This window comes from Bombus flavifrons, chromosome 15 (genome assembly GCF_040668555.2).
Source record: "Bombus flavifrons isolate JBK064 chromosome 15, iyBomFlav1_principal, whole genome shotgun sequence".
NCBI lineage: Eukaryota > Metazoa > Arthropoda > Insecta > Hymenoptera > Apidae > Bombus > Bombus flavifrons.
In genome coordinates, this window is record NC_138456.1 from 3968061 (window position 1) to 3981343 (window position 13283).

General features: G+C 40.5%; 1 protein-coding gene across 7 annotated transcripts; it reads left to right on the top strand.

Moving 5' to 3' along the window:
* Nucleotides 1-7: 7 nt before the first annotated feature.
* On the top strand, nucleotides 8-12715 carry LOC138187687 (leucine-rich repeat-containing protein 24). Of its 7 annotated transcripts, XR_011175242.1 has the most exons (5): nucleotides 616-1626; nucleotides 2486-2720; nucleotides 7623-9253; nucleotides 11597-11799; nucleotides 11880-12715. XR_011175242.1 is itself a non-coding variant. In XM_069128714.1 (4 exons), the coding sequence occupies exon 3, from the start codon at nucleotides 7691-7693 to the stop codon at nucleotides 9683-9685; it is 1995 nt and encodes a 664-aa protein (XP_068984815.1). In that variant the 5' UTR covers nucleotides 8-123; nucleotides 2486-2720; nucleotides 7623-7690; the 3' UTR covers nucleotides 9686-9720; nucleotides 11597-12714. The 7 variants fall into 7 exon arrangements, 6 of the variants coding, with proteins under 6 accessions (XP_068984815.1, XP_068984813.1, XP_068984811.1 ...); XM_069128714.1 differs by lacking the exon at nucleotides 616-1626 and adding an exon at nucleotides 8-123 and having other exon boundaries at nucleotides 7623-9720; nucleotides 11597-12714; XM_069128712.1 differs by having other exon boundaries at nucleotides 616-1828; nucleotides 7623-9720; nucleotides 11597-12714.
* The last annotated feature ends 568 nt before the right edge of the window (nucleotides 12716-13283 follow it).

Consider the following 13283-nt stretch of genomic DNA (forward strand, 5'->3'; position numbering starts at 1 on the left):
CCACGAGTCTTACACTGTAGCGCCACTGCAGTGCTATCTCTACGGCGCCGGCTGAAACCTTCAAGTTACTACTCGTGTCTCACACGCAAGCCGATAAATTAGAGATCTACTACGTAAAAAGAGGTAAGTCAAACCAACAATAGAGAAATGAACTTCGCGACTCAAAAAATATCCTAGTTCCACCACTGTTTCTCATTGGCTCCCAGCGAACCTTCCCAACGTATTCCGATTTCTAGGTTAGAAACCATGGGACGTGTTCACCAATCCTCGCCATATTTCCCTCGCAAAACACAACTGACGAAAAGCGTAATACTGATCGAACTGACTTGGTGAACGCTTACTGGGTGTAGCGACGATCTCGAACGGAAAAGGGGTTGAAAGATTCCCTAGAACCAAAGAGGGCGTTCGTGCGGAGAGAATGGGTTTCATTGAACCAGAATTCGACGGTGCTGCCGGCGGATGGCTATGCGGCAAGGGAGCCAAAAAGGGACAGCTATGGGTAATGAGGGAGCGAGAGGGCGGGTGAAACGACCGCGCCACCATGATGGGCGAGGAAGGAGAGGGGGAATTTCATTGCTGGGGAGGGGTTGGAAGGGCGGGGGAGGGGGAAGCGAGAGGAACAGACACGGGGATACGGAGGCACCGTGTCGCTGGCCTCTGCGGCAAATCTGCGGGTTTCGTGTGGCGTGTGCGTGGCACGGAATCGCGGGGATTTCACAATCCCAGAAGTGTGCGTGGTCGGAAGGAAACGTGCTCTCCCGTGAATTTTCTAGTGCGTAAATTTAAATCGTGCGTACGGTGTGCCTTTCCTCTCTCTGTATGTGTAGTACGTGTGCGTGGGATTGCCTCTCGTGTGCCGTAGCGAAAACTTGGCCAGCTTGGGGGATGAAGATCTTCGATGGCGTGGCGCGGTCGCAGCACTCGATCTGTAAGAGTAGCATCCCTTACGAGATTCAGGGCTAACCAAGGAACAATTACGGTGGACCGATGAGGTGGTGGCTCGACCTTATCCGCGAAAGGTCTCGCGCGACCGAATTGATTGATCGGCCAAGAGGATAATAGAAAAGAGCTCGTCGATGCCAGTCGACGACCTCGCGGACCAGGTGGGGGGTGTCCTCTCGTGAGAACGGGCGAATACACGTTCACGCGCCGCGAGACTACGCGTGGAGAGGAAGCTGACAAGTGCACCGTGCTGTCTGTCGGTCCGTTTCCACTCTTTTCTGCGGGCTTCGTTCGTTCGTTCAATCAATCAATTACCCGCAATGTGTCTGCTCGCGTGATCAGTGTTTGACCACATTTATGTGACTAATTCTGTTCGGTGCTAACCATCGTCAAATTTACATCTAAATCGAAAAGAGGTTTTGACCAATTGGACAACCTCTCGTTTGGAAGAAGCATACGTACGTATAAACGGTAGGACGAGACTGGTAAAAAGGACGAGAATAGAAGAAAGCATCAAGAAGAAAGAGAAGTGGAAGATGAAATAAGGAGAGATGGACACAGTGGTGTACAGTGTGCTCTCTCGTGTTTAATTTTTCAACGAGGCTGCGAGCGGCGACGCGATTGGTCAGAACAGGCCGCGAGGAACGTACGGATTTTTCGTCGAGTCCGCAGATTCTCATGCAAGTACGTGGTATAAGCGAATTTGCCGCGGTCGATGCACTCAAAAGCTCGCTCGGGGGAGTCGAGTGACACGTACACGACACCGCGAGGACCGTGGCACAGTCGATTCGAGTAATCGAGCGTCGAATCGAGCGTCGAACCACAGCCTGCCCGCCCCTTGTCTCTTAACGAACCTGTGTCAACCTAACTACAGAATTTCTTGCTTGTACGATACACACCAATTTCCTTTTCAAGTATTTTATATTACATATAAAATCTTGTACACGTTCTAGTCATTACTGTATAGATTCTAAGGATTATTCCTTTTTTTTATACGTATATAATTGATTCTCATAACATTTATAAAGAATTTGACTGTTGCTGTTGGTCTATCGGTGTCTATCAGGTTGTTGCTACTCTGTCTCTGGTTCAACGACTTTCTATCGAAAATTTCGCAATATTGAGAGTTATTGGCCGGCTCCCAAGCGACTTTCTGACTAATTTATGATCGATATAAATTTCGCGGCGTATTACGCGGGCATACCATTAGCGTACGTCAGCAATTAATATGCCTTAGTGTGCGCGGCCGGAAGCGGCTCGATGTCGGAACATGCCTGTGGAATTTCTGCTTCTCATAACGCTTCAAGACTCCCCTTTGTCTCGTAAAATACCATATATGACTATATACATTTTATGTAGCCAAAAAAACAAATAGCAAATTTCAACAGTAAATGCAACTTCATACATTGAACTTTATCTTCCTCTTAAATTATTATAATGCATTAACAAATTAAGTAGTATGTTTTTAAATTAATCGATGTATTTATTTTTTTTTCCTAAAAGCGTGATATGTTGCAGGAGGTGGATATTGTTTTTGTTGCAGATTAATCCTGGAGCTGGGGTTGTAATTGGAAAAGTGGGCCAGCGTGCACGCTCAGCGCGGCTTAATCAGAATGAAATCTAAGAAGTCCCGGGCAACAATGGCTTTGTGATGCCCGAAGGAGGACCGTCGGCGAAATGAAAGCCCCTGAGAAACAATGGAAGCGTCCACGCAGGCATGACGGCCCCATTCAGATTCGCAGACGGCATGCTTAGTGGCGGCCAAAGGAGACGCTCAAGTAAGAATAAGCCGAGCATCGTTAGACAGAGGGAGAAAAAAGAAGGGCGAAAGGACAAGAAAGAATGAGAAAGAGAAAGATACCTAGCTTTCCCTTGGACATGATCGAATGGCATGGTACAAACTACACCATGCGTCTCGGTGTCTGCCGTTTTACTTATGCCGGATCATCCTCCTGCATATTCTCCCTCGTGTATCATTTCTTCTAAATCAAGTCTTCTTTCTTCTCTTTTTTATTGCGTGTGCATGTATGTTTCTTTTCTTTCTTTGTTTTTAACTTTTGTGCGTGAAGCTATATCGTGATGGACAAAAGAATGTTTAAAATTGACACTACGGGTGTATGAGTATAAGTAAAACAGCATTTTTTCTATACTATACACTTGTGTATTCTAAGGCATAGGATTACATTTAAACTTCCTTTTGGACGTCACAACGTGTACAGTGACCACAAAAAAGTATTTGCGCATACTCTTATTTTCCGATGAAACGTTTTGTTTATCAGACTCCATATACATTTTGTTTAGCATCAAGTTTTTGTAGTCATATGAAACAAGCTAGATGGTGTGAAACTTAATATACTTGAACTAATTACGAAAAAGTAGTTATTTGAACAATAATTATTAGTTATTTGAACATAATAGGTTATACCGTTATATTATTTATGAGAAAATATTTTCAGTATTTTCGTGGCAGACGCTGTGAACTCTCTACTACTGAATAATGTAACTCAAATGTAACCTAAAATACTAGTTCACTCACTCATATAATCTAAAGCTACCAATAGACTGTTAAGGATATCTACTACGTCTGATATCGACAATCTGAGTGACCATTACGTGTAGAAATATAGTAAATTCTTGTCGGTGACGAGTGTCCTGTACAGTTGTTTCTGAGACGTCGCGTCGTAGAGTTTCAAGAACAGGTTTGTTCGAACTCTCGACGGGACGGAAGTTTGGAAATTTGTTGGGACAAATTCCACGCAACACGATGTTTCCATTTTAACGTAGCAGCTAATGTTCGAACGCATTTTACGAGCAACATGTGCAGGTAATAAAAGATGAGAGTCCCGGGATTTCGCGAATGATTCATCGATATCGTTTTACCAGGCAAGCTTGCCCCCTTAATTCCATTCGCTTTTTCGACCAACAACTTGGCTCGTGCTTGCCGAGGGAAGTATCGAACCGAACAACGTTTAAAACACTCCGTTGAACACTTACGAGGAAATTTCCATTTCAATTGCAACCGCATTAATATTCATAATCGTGTAAATAAATTAACCGCCTGTGTTCCTGATGTGAACGATTAAGTATCTATCAGATGTGCCATTTCTCGACGCGTCACGAGCCGTTCATCATTTCGTGTTCGAGTTATTCGTAAATTAAGTTCCAACCTGTTATGTCTTAATACTTTAATTCTTTAGGATATTTCATTTCTAACGGGGATATATAGAGTGTTCTTCGTATTACGTACGGTTTATGCAATTTGTTGCTAGGTACAATAAGTCATCTGAATCTATTTATTAATTGGAACTCAAAGAGGTTGGGAATTTAAAAGAGAAAATTCCATTATGTGACAGTAATTTCTTGCGTAATATAACTCAAACTACAGCTCATTAAAATACTGTAAATATTACAGTAATTTAATGAATTAGATTAACGTACCAATTTTTCTCTTCCGTTTATTAATGAAAATAACGAAATTTACCGTAATAACGAATATACCGTAACGAGCGATGAAAATGATTTTTTAACATAACTTTTCCTCTGTTGTGTGGATAATGTGTAACGATAGCAGACGTTTCGAAAATACTTTATTTCCATAGTGATTTTTAGGTTACTTTTTCCTTTCTTAACTACATTAGAGCTTGATAAAGAATATTAAGTAGAATTCAACAAACTTAAATCGCTCTTTTTACTTTACACTTTTCTTTGTACATTTTTGGTTATATTCAAATTATATTTGAAATTAATTTTTTCAAAAATCTCTTCCTAACTGTCTCACTCTTCTAACAAATCGATCATACATCACAGCATGTGTGTTAAGTGATTACATATTTTTTCATAAAAAATAGATGAAAGAATCAAAAAATGTTTCTTACAAGTTCATTATATAAATTAAAAAGTGAAACTTGATAGAAACATAAAACTGACTCTCCTACGTAATGAATAGTGGTGGGGGAAATGGCCTTGAACGACTAACGACTTCTATCGAGACCATAGCGAGGGGGATCGTTCTTTAAAGTTTAAACGTTCCTAAATCGACTACAATTAGCGTCATTGACAAACGAACAACGGTAACGAGTTTTAATTGGTCACATTTCGGCGACTGGGCATTAAGGCCGGGCTAGTCTGACAAATGCGAGTGTTGTTCGAGCAATGGCGCACAATAACGCGTTAAGTAGCGACCGTTTCTCTCTAACGAGCGAACAGCCTCGCAGAGAGCGTGTTAATCCAGAAATTATCACGTGTAATTTTATGTACGGCCTGTTAGCACTAACGACTCACTTCGTGACACACAGGAATAGTATTCATATATGCTAATAATATGATTTCATTTCATATTGAAGAGGATATATCATCTTGAAGCGTCTAAAGATATGTAAACTTTGGGTATTTTTTCATAAATAGTTACGAAATAAAAGGTACAAATTTTCGTGGATAATATTAATATAGCTTTTAGCTCCACCTTACATTCTTTTTTAAAGAGAAATATTTAAAAAGGCAAAGTTATTGCCTATGTTTGAAATCACTTCTAGTAAAATACAGATAATTGATCGTTATTACTGACGAGAACTGGAACTTTTAAAATAAAAAATTCCTTTCGTTTCATAAACTACAATCTATTATCTACGGTGTAACGAAGAATTTTGAAAATTAACGTAACAGTTTGAAGAAGAACACATTTTTTACTATTAAATTTCAAACATTCCTGAAAAATGTAATTCGGATATTTGGAAAATTCTAAGCGATGTTGTGAAGTACTCTGCTTATTCCTTCGTAGTATATCGAAAAATATTACGCTATATTTTTATCTGATCTTTTTTCACAAAAAATCACTTCTTTCAGCTTTTGCTTTTTATTATAAGAAAAAGTGTTGGAAAGTCTTTTACATAGTCTTATTACGTATAAAACTTCTCACAAATTTCCAACTTCATGAATAATTTTGTAACTCACTGTACATATATTTTACAAATTTTTAAAGTCATTTCCTGCAAAAACTGCTGAAGCTTTGTATGCAAAAACTTTATTCTTTGCTTTTATCTTCTTCTTTCGCAAGGAATCACTTCCTTAACCTCTTTCTTTAAAACACCTTTCTGAAACGCTCTATATGCTACGCGCGCGCGATTCGAAGCATATTCAACGTGTGTCGCGTAGCGTTCGATCGTTCCAGCATTATGCGACAGTGTCGTTCATTCTCAAAGTCCTTTTCACTCCTTGTAATCGACAGGTCTTTTTCTCCCCCTCGATTATTTTCTTTATAACGCCACGTTTCCTTTTTTTTCGCCGTTTTACGCGGAGAAGAAAAAAAGAAGGAGAGGAAAAACGGATCGAGTTCGTTAATTGGCCTTCTTGTTCTCGTACAAGCAAAAAAACAGGGGACGATGAAGATGAATAGAAATATCAGAGCACTCTCTTTCTCCCTCCCCTCCGTTTTTTCTTCTCCTGAAGAGTCCCGTTCGGTCTGTTTCGCGTTAGAGTCAACAGGTTCAAAGTTGTCTTTTAAGTGTTCTAGAGAAAATGTTTCGGGACGCAGAATAATGCGGACATATTGCAAAAGGAACCGCGCGTTCGTGCCTTGTTTTCGTATTGTCCATATGCACACAGTCTAGGGACTGACCTATTTCAATTTATGCGAGAAACTTGATGTTTTTCCACAAAAGTCCTCTTGTTTACGAAAGATTGAGTATGCTATAAATTAAAAAAGAAGTTCTCGAGATCTCGTTTGTTTATTTATATAGCGAATGTTGCAATTTGTGTGATTAGAGTTTCGTTAGATAGACCTGGTTTCACTACTGAACTAATATTATTAAATCGAAACTATTACACACAGAATTAAGTGTATTATATATACTATTTCTATTGGTTTAAAGATAACAATGACATTTATGCAATAGAAAAGTACCATTTATATACAATTTTCTTGTTATTGGAATCGATACAAGGGTCCCCAGAGACCCCTACCTACATTTCCGGCCAACCGTCTTTAATATTCTGTTGCTCCCCTAAACCTTCAATTCCCCATGTATCCACTTTTTCAACAAGGTATAATATATTCGACGGATACGATGCCATTTCCGAAATATATCCATCATGTATATCGATTATACAATGACCTTTAGAAAATGATGCAGGCATACAGGGGGAAATAATAAATTCGAACGTTGTCACTTAAATTCAACGTTGCATTATTACATACGTAAAGAATGAATATAGATAGGAAGAGTTATCAGTACGCAGAAATCGGTCACTAGTTGAAAAGTTTCGAGAACGTGTATTGCTCTGGGTAACAATTAAAATGGGTCACTCGGTACATGCGAAGAAAAGTTCGACTCGCGAAAGGTAACAAAATCTGCAGTTTGTTACGTGTCTTTCGGTTCCATTGCGCTCTACTTATACTATAACTTTTAGAATCATACTGGTTAATAAGTGATCTGGTCAAAAATATTGGTCCTAACTAAAGCTGTACTAGTAAGAGCATAATAATACAAAAAGATTGATCTGGTATCTGTCAAAATGTTATAATTAATCGAAGTAATAATTGTTAGAAATGTCAAAAATATTTTTTTCAATTATCATGTCTTATACAAAACCAGAATGTTTCCTAATGAACAGAGGGGTAAGTGATTAACCCAAGAGAAAATCGTGGTTGAAGCAATTTTTCATAAAATCTCATCTGTTTTCAGATCTCTAATAGACGGAGGAAGAATCCACAGGGACGACTAGCAGCAGCCAAAGAGAAACGGACAGTGGCATGATAGGGGCAATGCACCACCCTCTGCGAGGGCGCATTCTGCTGGCCCTCTTCATTCTGCTCAGCACATTCGCGTTGCTCTCTAAAGCGGTCGCGTTCCCGGACTGGACCGACTGTCCTGCTACGTGCCGTTGTAAGTGGACATCCGGCAAGAAATCCGCCCTATGCTACAATGCTAGCCTAACCTCGCTCCCCGCCAATTTGGACCCTGACATGCAGGTCCTCGACCTGTCTGGAAACAAAATTCCCGCGTTGCAGTCAGAGATTTTTAAACGTTCCGGCCTAGTGAATCTGCAGAGAGTCTTTCTGAGAAACGCTGGAATTTATAAAATCCACGCGGACTCTTTCAGAGACATGAGGATCTTAGTAGAAATCGATCTCTCCGATAATCACGTGGAGATGCTGGAACCAGACACTTTTCTGGGCAACGAAAGACTGAGGATCCTGATCTTAAGCGGGAATCCATTGGGCAAGCTGAGAAGCCATCAGTTCCCGATCCTGCAACATCTGAGGAACTTGGAATTGCAGAGATGCTCCTTATCCGAGATTCATGAAGAAGCATTTGTCCATCTGACCGGTCTAGAGTCATTGAGGTTAGACCACAACGAATTGGAGTATCTGGATGTATCGGTGATATCAAGTTTGCCACGTTTGAAAACTCTAACGCTAGATGGTAACCAGTGGAGTTGCGATTGCAGACTTAGAGATTTCCGAATTTGGCTGATCCCTAGCAGACCTAGCAAACTGTACTCCGTGCCTCAAGTGTGTTCATCACCGATGAGACTGGAAGGTCGCAAGTGGGAAGATGTGAAGCCAGCAGAGTTCGCCTGTGAGCCTGAAGTGTTCGTGTTGGCCAGTAGTATTCAGGAAGAGACTAATGGAAACCTGAGCCTGGCCTGCCTAGCCACGGGGGATCCAGAGCCTGAAGTTTGGTGGCAATTAAATGGAGGTCCAGTAAACGCGACCAAATTAACCGAACAGACTTATTCGGGAACCTACGTGGCCTACGCGACATCTGACGTCGATATGGCCTACAATGAGCGAGTCCCATCGTCCAGTAGACTCACCGATAGGTGGAACAACTTGACCGTCTACAACGCCAGTGATGGTGATGCCGGGGAATACTCTTGTTTTGCCAAAAATATCGCCGGTCTGGCCAGAGATACCGTCAGTGTCGCTATTCCGCGGGTGTACACGGCACCCACACTCTCCCAGAGCGATAACTGGTTGCTCTGGGTGAGTTTGGCCGGTGGGGGAGCTGCTGCGTTGTGTGCTTCCATTTCTGCGGTTCTGTTGGCTTTGTGCGTGTGTGGTGGTACTCGACGACAGCGTGCTCGAGAAAAGGTGAAGCTTCAGGGGAGCACTAGTTTCGGTGACCAGGAGAAGAAGCTTCTAGATCTGTCTGTGACTACCACGACACCTGGAAATAGCAACGATCGAGGCAGTGGTCACGGCAGTATAGTGGAAGCTTGTAGCACGGGTGACCTGGAACTGGCAGAGAGAGGGTCCATTTGCGACCCCATGAGCGCTGCCACTGTTACCGTAGAGAGACTACGTCCAGAGGTGAGCAGTGGCTCCGTGACCGCTATGAGAGCTGTACCGTGCGCCGCCATGTTCCCACCACCGCCGCCAGAATTCACTAGTGGCGTGCTACCAGCTGGAATCTTCGGGAACATCTTTATCTCCGTGTCAATGCCCCAGGATTCTTCCGATCGTTGTTACCCCGATCTTTTGGACATTCCTGTTCATGGCACTAGCGGTGTGGTGAACAAAACGACTTCGGCTCTTCCGGCGGCCAGCAGCGTGTCTAGCTTCGCGACGCTGCCGCGACGAGCGCTGCGATCCAGCGATCTCTGTTCGCCTTACGACAATATGGGGCCCCGCGTAACGGCCAACGGGAGTTCCGCGTTCTCGCTAACGGACGCGGACCTGCGATTATCGCCGCCGCCGCCACCTCGAATCATACAACCGCCACACGAGTTTGTATCCCTATGAGGGATGTTCTCGTGCGGCCGGCATTCGAGCAAATAGTCGGTATAATTGTTCAAAGCTCGTCCGTCGCTTTTTCCCCCCTCAATCCGAAAAAACAAACCACCATCATGTTCAGTCACGCGCGTCCTCTTCCCCGTCGATCTCGTTCGTTGTGTTTGTCGTTGATAGTACTCCACACGTATCCGCATTTTATACGGTGAGCCGTGGGCCTACCAGGTGAAACACTGGCGAGTGTGTTGTTTCCATGTAGGAATTGTATAACACAAGAAAAGAAATTGAGATGATGTGTGGTGACCGTTGTACTTTTGATAATTTCATTTTTGTTCACTTGTGATATCTGTGTTGCGTTATTTGTCATTCAATTTGTTGATTTTTCAAAGTGTTAATGGATCTTTACGAAAAGCCAGAAGACCAATAATCCTGTTGCCAAATGTAAATTAAGGGAAAAATAGGAGGGACACTTTTGTATCTCTTGTACTTATACCGTGATTGATGTAATATACACGTAAGTTAACAATTGTTATCATCACTTGGTAAGCGAATGGCTCACATTTTTAAATCATCCGAAAAATCACTCCTCGAGCGTACATTGATTAAGGTTGTATGCATACAGGGACCTAGAAAGTTTGTATCTCGTTGGTATATTTAAAAAGACGTCCGGAGGTTATCGAAAGTAGTATAAACACAGTTATGTCTGTCCAACAACCTATTCGATTACGTAAGACGTTGAGTCTCGAAACTGCACGTTCCCCTTACTATTCACTAAGTTGGCAACACTAGCGCCGCTGATCAACGTTAGTGCCAATAAATCGACGTTCGCCATTTGGAATTTATTATCGGCCTTTCTCGCCAATGAATGAAATGCTTTTTGCGCCAAAGAGGACGGTTCATTTTTGTAAATAGCTCAAAAGAAAAAGAAATGAAGATTAAACTCGTTCATTTGCTCAAGTATCAGAAACGAAAATACAGAAAGCTAAAGTGATTTCTGATGCTAGAACTCGTAAGACTTGTGACTTTTTATAACGAACATACACACATTGTATAGTCGACCCGATATTTTTCGATGTTGACCGTTTTAGAAGCTCGCTGTGCATAATTTTAAGAACTTCATCCAGCAATCTATTCGTTCGGTGTATATAATATATTTATGATTTCAGTTCAATGGGTAGCAATTATAGTGCTTCCAATAGAGTGCTGCGGTTATTTACTTTCCATCTAGCTCCTCGTTCATCCATATTTTCATTAATTGATATTTTATTCTTTGAGAATGTTTAAGTTACACAGTGAATCAGTTTCTTTATTTATAACGCCGATAATTACCATTCAAAACATCATTAACTCTTATCTTTCTTCGTTCCTTATTCAGACTTTTCAAATTATTTTTATCAATATTTTAAGTTCAAGAAGAAGTTTCTCTTAATCTAGTCTTTGATCATTTAAAAACTGTGAAATATCTGATAAACTATCAAAGAATTTGACATAATGTAACTTCAAGGTACATTACATTCGAAAAATATAATATTAATTTGTTTAATTTTGACTACCCTTCCGCAGCCCTAACTGTTAAAAGGATTGTTGATACATTATGTATTCTCTATTTCCTTAAGCACCTGTTACATCAAAATCCACTGTCGTTCGCTTCGTTCCTTAGTATTAACCTTAGTATTAACTTCTCTACTTCTCGAAAATTCTATATTTTCATCAAATTCCTCTGACAGATACATTAATCTCCTTTCCCGATTTTCAGATATATTCCACTAAACCAAACCACCGACTTTCTCAAACTGCTATCATAGAAACAATTTTATCCAGTTCCTAAACGTGTCAGTAATTCATATATACTACTGCGTCATTCCTAACCTCTTAAAACTCCTATGAACAGCTTAAGAAAGCAATCTCCTTTCCAATTTTCAGCTATATTCCACGGAACCATCGACTTGCGTCAACGTTCCTCAACCCATGGATACAATCAACTGGATACGTGCAGTTTCTAAGACGAGCCCCCTCGTGTCTGTATGTTCGCTTGTCTAACTGGCTTGCATGCTTGGTCGGCGTACAATGGCTGCTCGCAGAGGAAGCGTGTACAATGACGAGTGCGTGTGTGATCGTTTTAGGACGTAAGTTTCTTCTAGTTGCCAATACCCACGGATTCCAGTGGTTTGTAAATAACTAATGAAAATAAAAACAAAAAAAAAAGGAATACGAAGACAAAGGAAAGGACGAAGAAGAAAGGGACAGAAAAAAGAAGACGAGGAGGAACGAGGTTATCCTCAGTGGATGCAGAGAACGAAGTAACGTTATCTCCCCTAATCATTCTCGAGGTGTATCACTAGTTTGTTACGTACTCTACGTGTGCAGTGTTGGTGGAATCGATATAGTGGCCTCGTAAAATTGGTCAACCATTAAAGCTTACATCAATAACTTACATTAATAAGAATTTAGACTGAAAATGTAACTCACAAATGGCTTTTGTAACCTATTCAGTGTATTCTATTTTCAGAGACTTTAAGAATCAAAGATTCAATTGTCAAAAATTTAAAGACCCCAAGTTTCCAAGATCCAATTTTTAAGGATTTACAAGTTCTTCCATAATACGGCCCTGAATATGGCCATATTATCATTTTAACTGCGTAATGATTTAATTTCTAATTGTACTGTTTCGACTCCATCAACTGTACATATTTGTTATCGCAGTACACATATTTAATAGCGTGGCGGGCGCGTGTCGTGTTGCCGCCAATTATGAACACTTTGTCAATTAAATAAAACGATTGAATTTTACACATCATCGAATTATTGTTCTCACTTATTCCGACGAATAATCGATCTGATCGATCGAACCTAAACAAGAATTGTTATCTTTTGGGCAAAATGTTGGGGGGATTGAAAAATCGTCAGCGAAGGAAGAGGTTGACAGAGGGCGAAGGTTAAGGTTCAAGTGGTGTACATTTTTTTCGAGGAGAAAATAAAGTTCAGAAAGTTAGTCTGGAAATTCTAATTGATTTTTGATGGTTCGTAAATTTCTTTCTTTGAAATTTTAACGTTCACCCCTTATCGTTTAAGTTCGCTATACCTGTTCTAGAATATAATATAAAAATTTAAATATCTAATTAAATGATTTAATTTATGTACTCATTGAAGTCTAACCTTATTTAATTAAAAAGTCTAATAGCAAATTGTCAAGACAAAATTGAAGATTCCATTTATATGGATAGAATATTTATCCAATCGAAATCAATAGAACATTTACTTTCCATTCTGAATTAATTTACTTTAAAATAGTTTTAGTACGAACGATAGTTTAAATACGTTTTACGTAAATTATTTTTATAATTCTAGATTGAAAGAATAAGACATTCGCTCGAAAAGCAAAGAATATTTATTTGGAATCCCAGAATATATAAGTAAGACATTTATTTAGATTTCCTTAAAACTGGTAGGAAACTCTTTAATTAATGAAGGCAATTATTAGCAGAATGGCCGATGGTAGCCGCATTACTGCGGTATTCCGGAGATTAAACGAAATTCCGAACAGGCCGAATCGACGAGGGCGATTGTAATCGTTCTCCGCTCGTTGCATTCGACCCGCAGAAATTAGAAA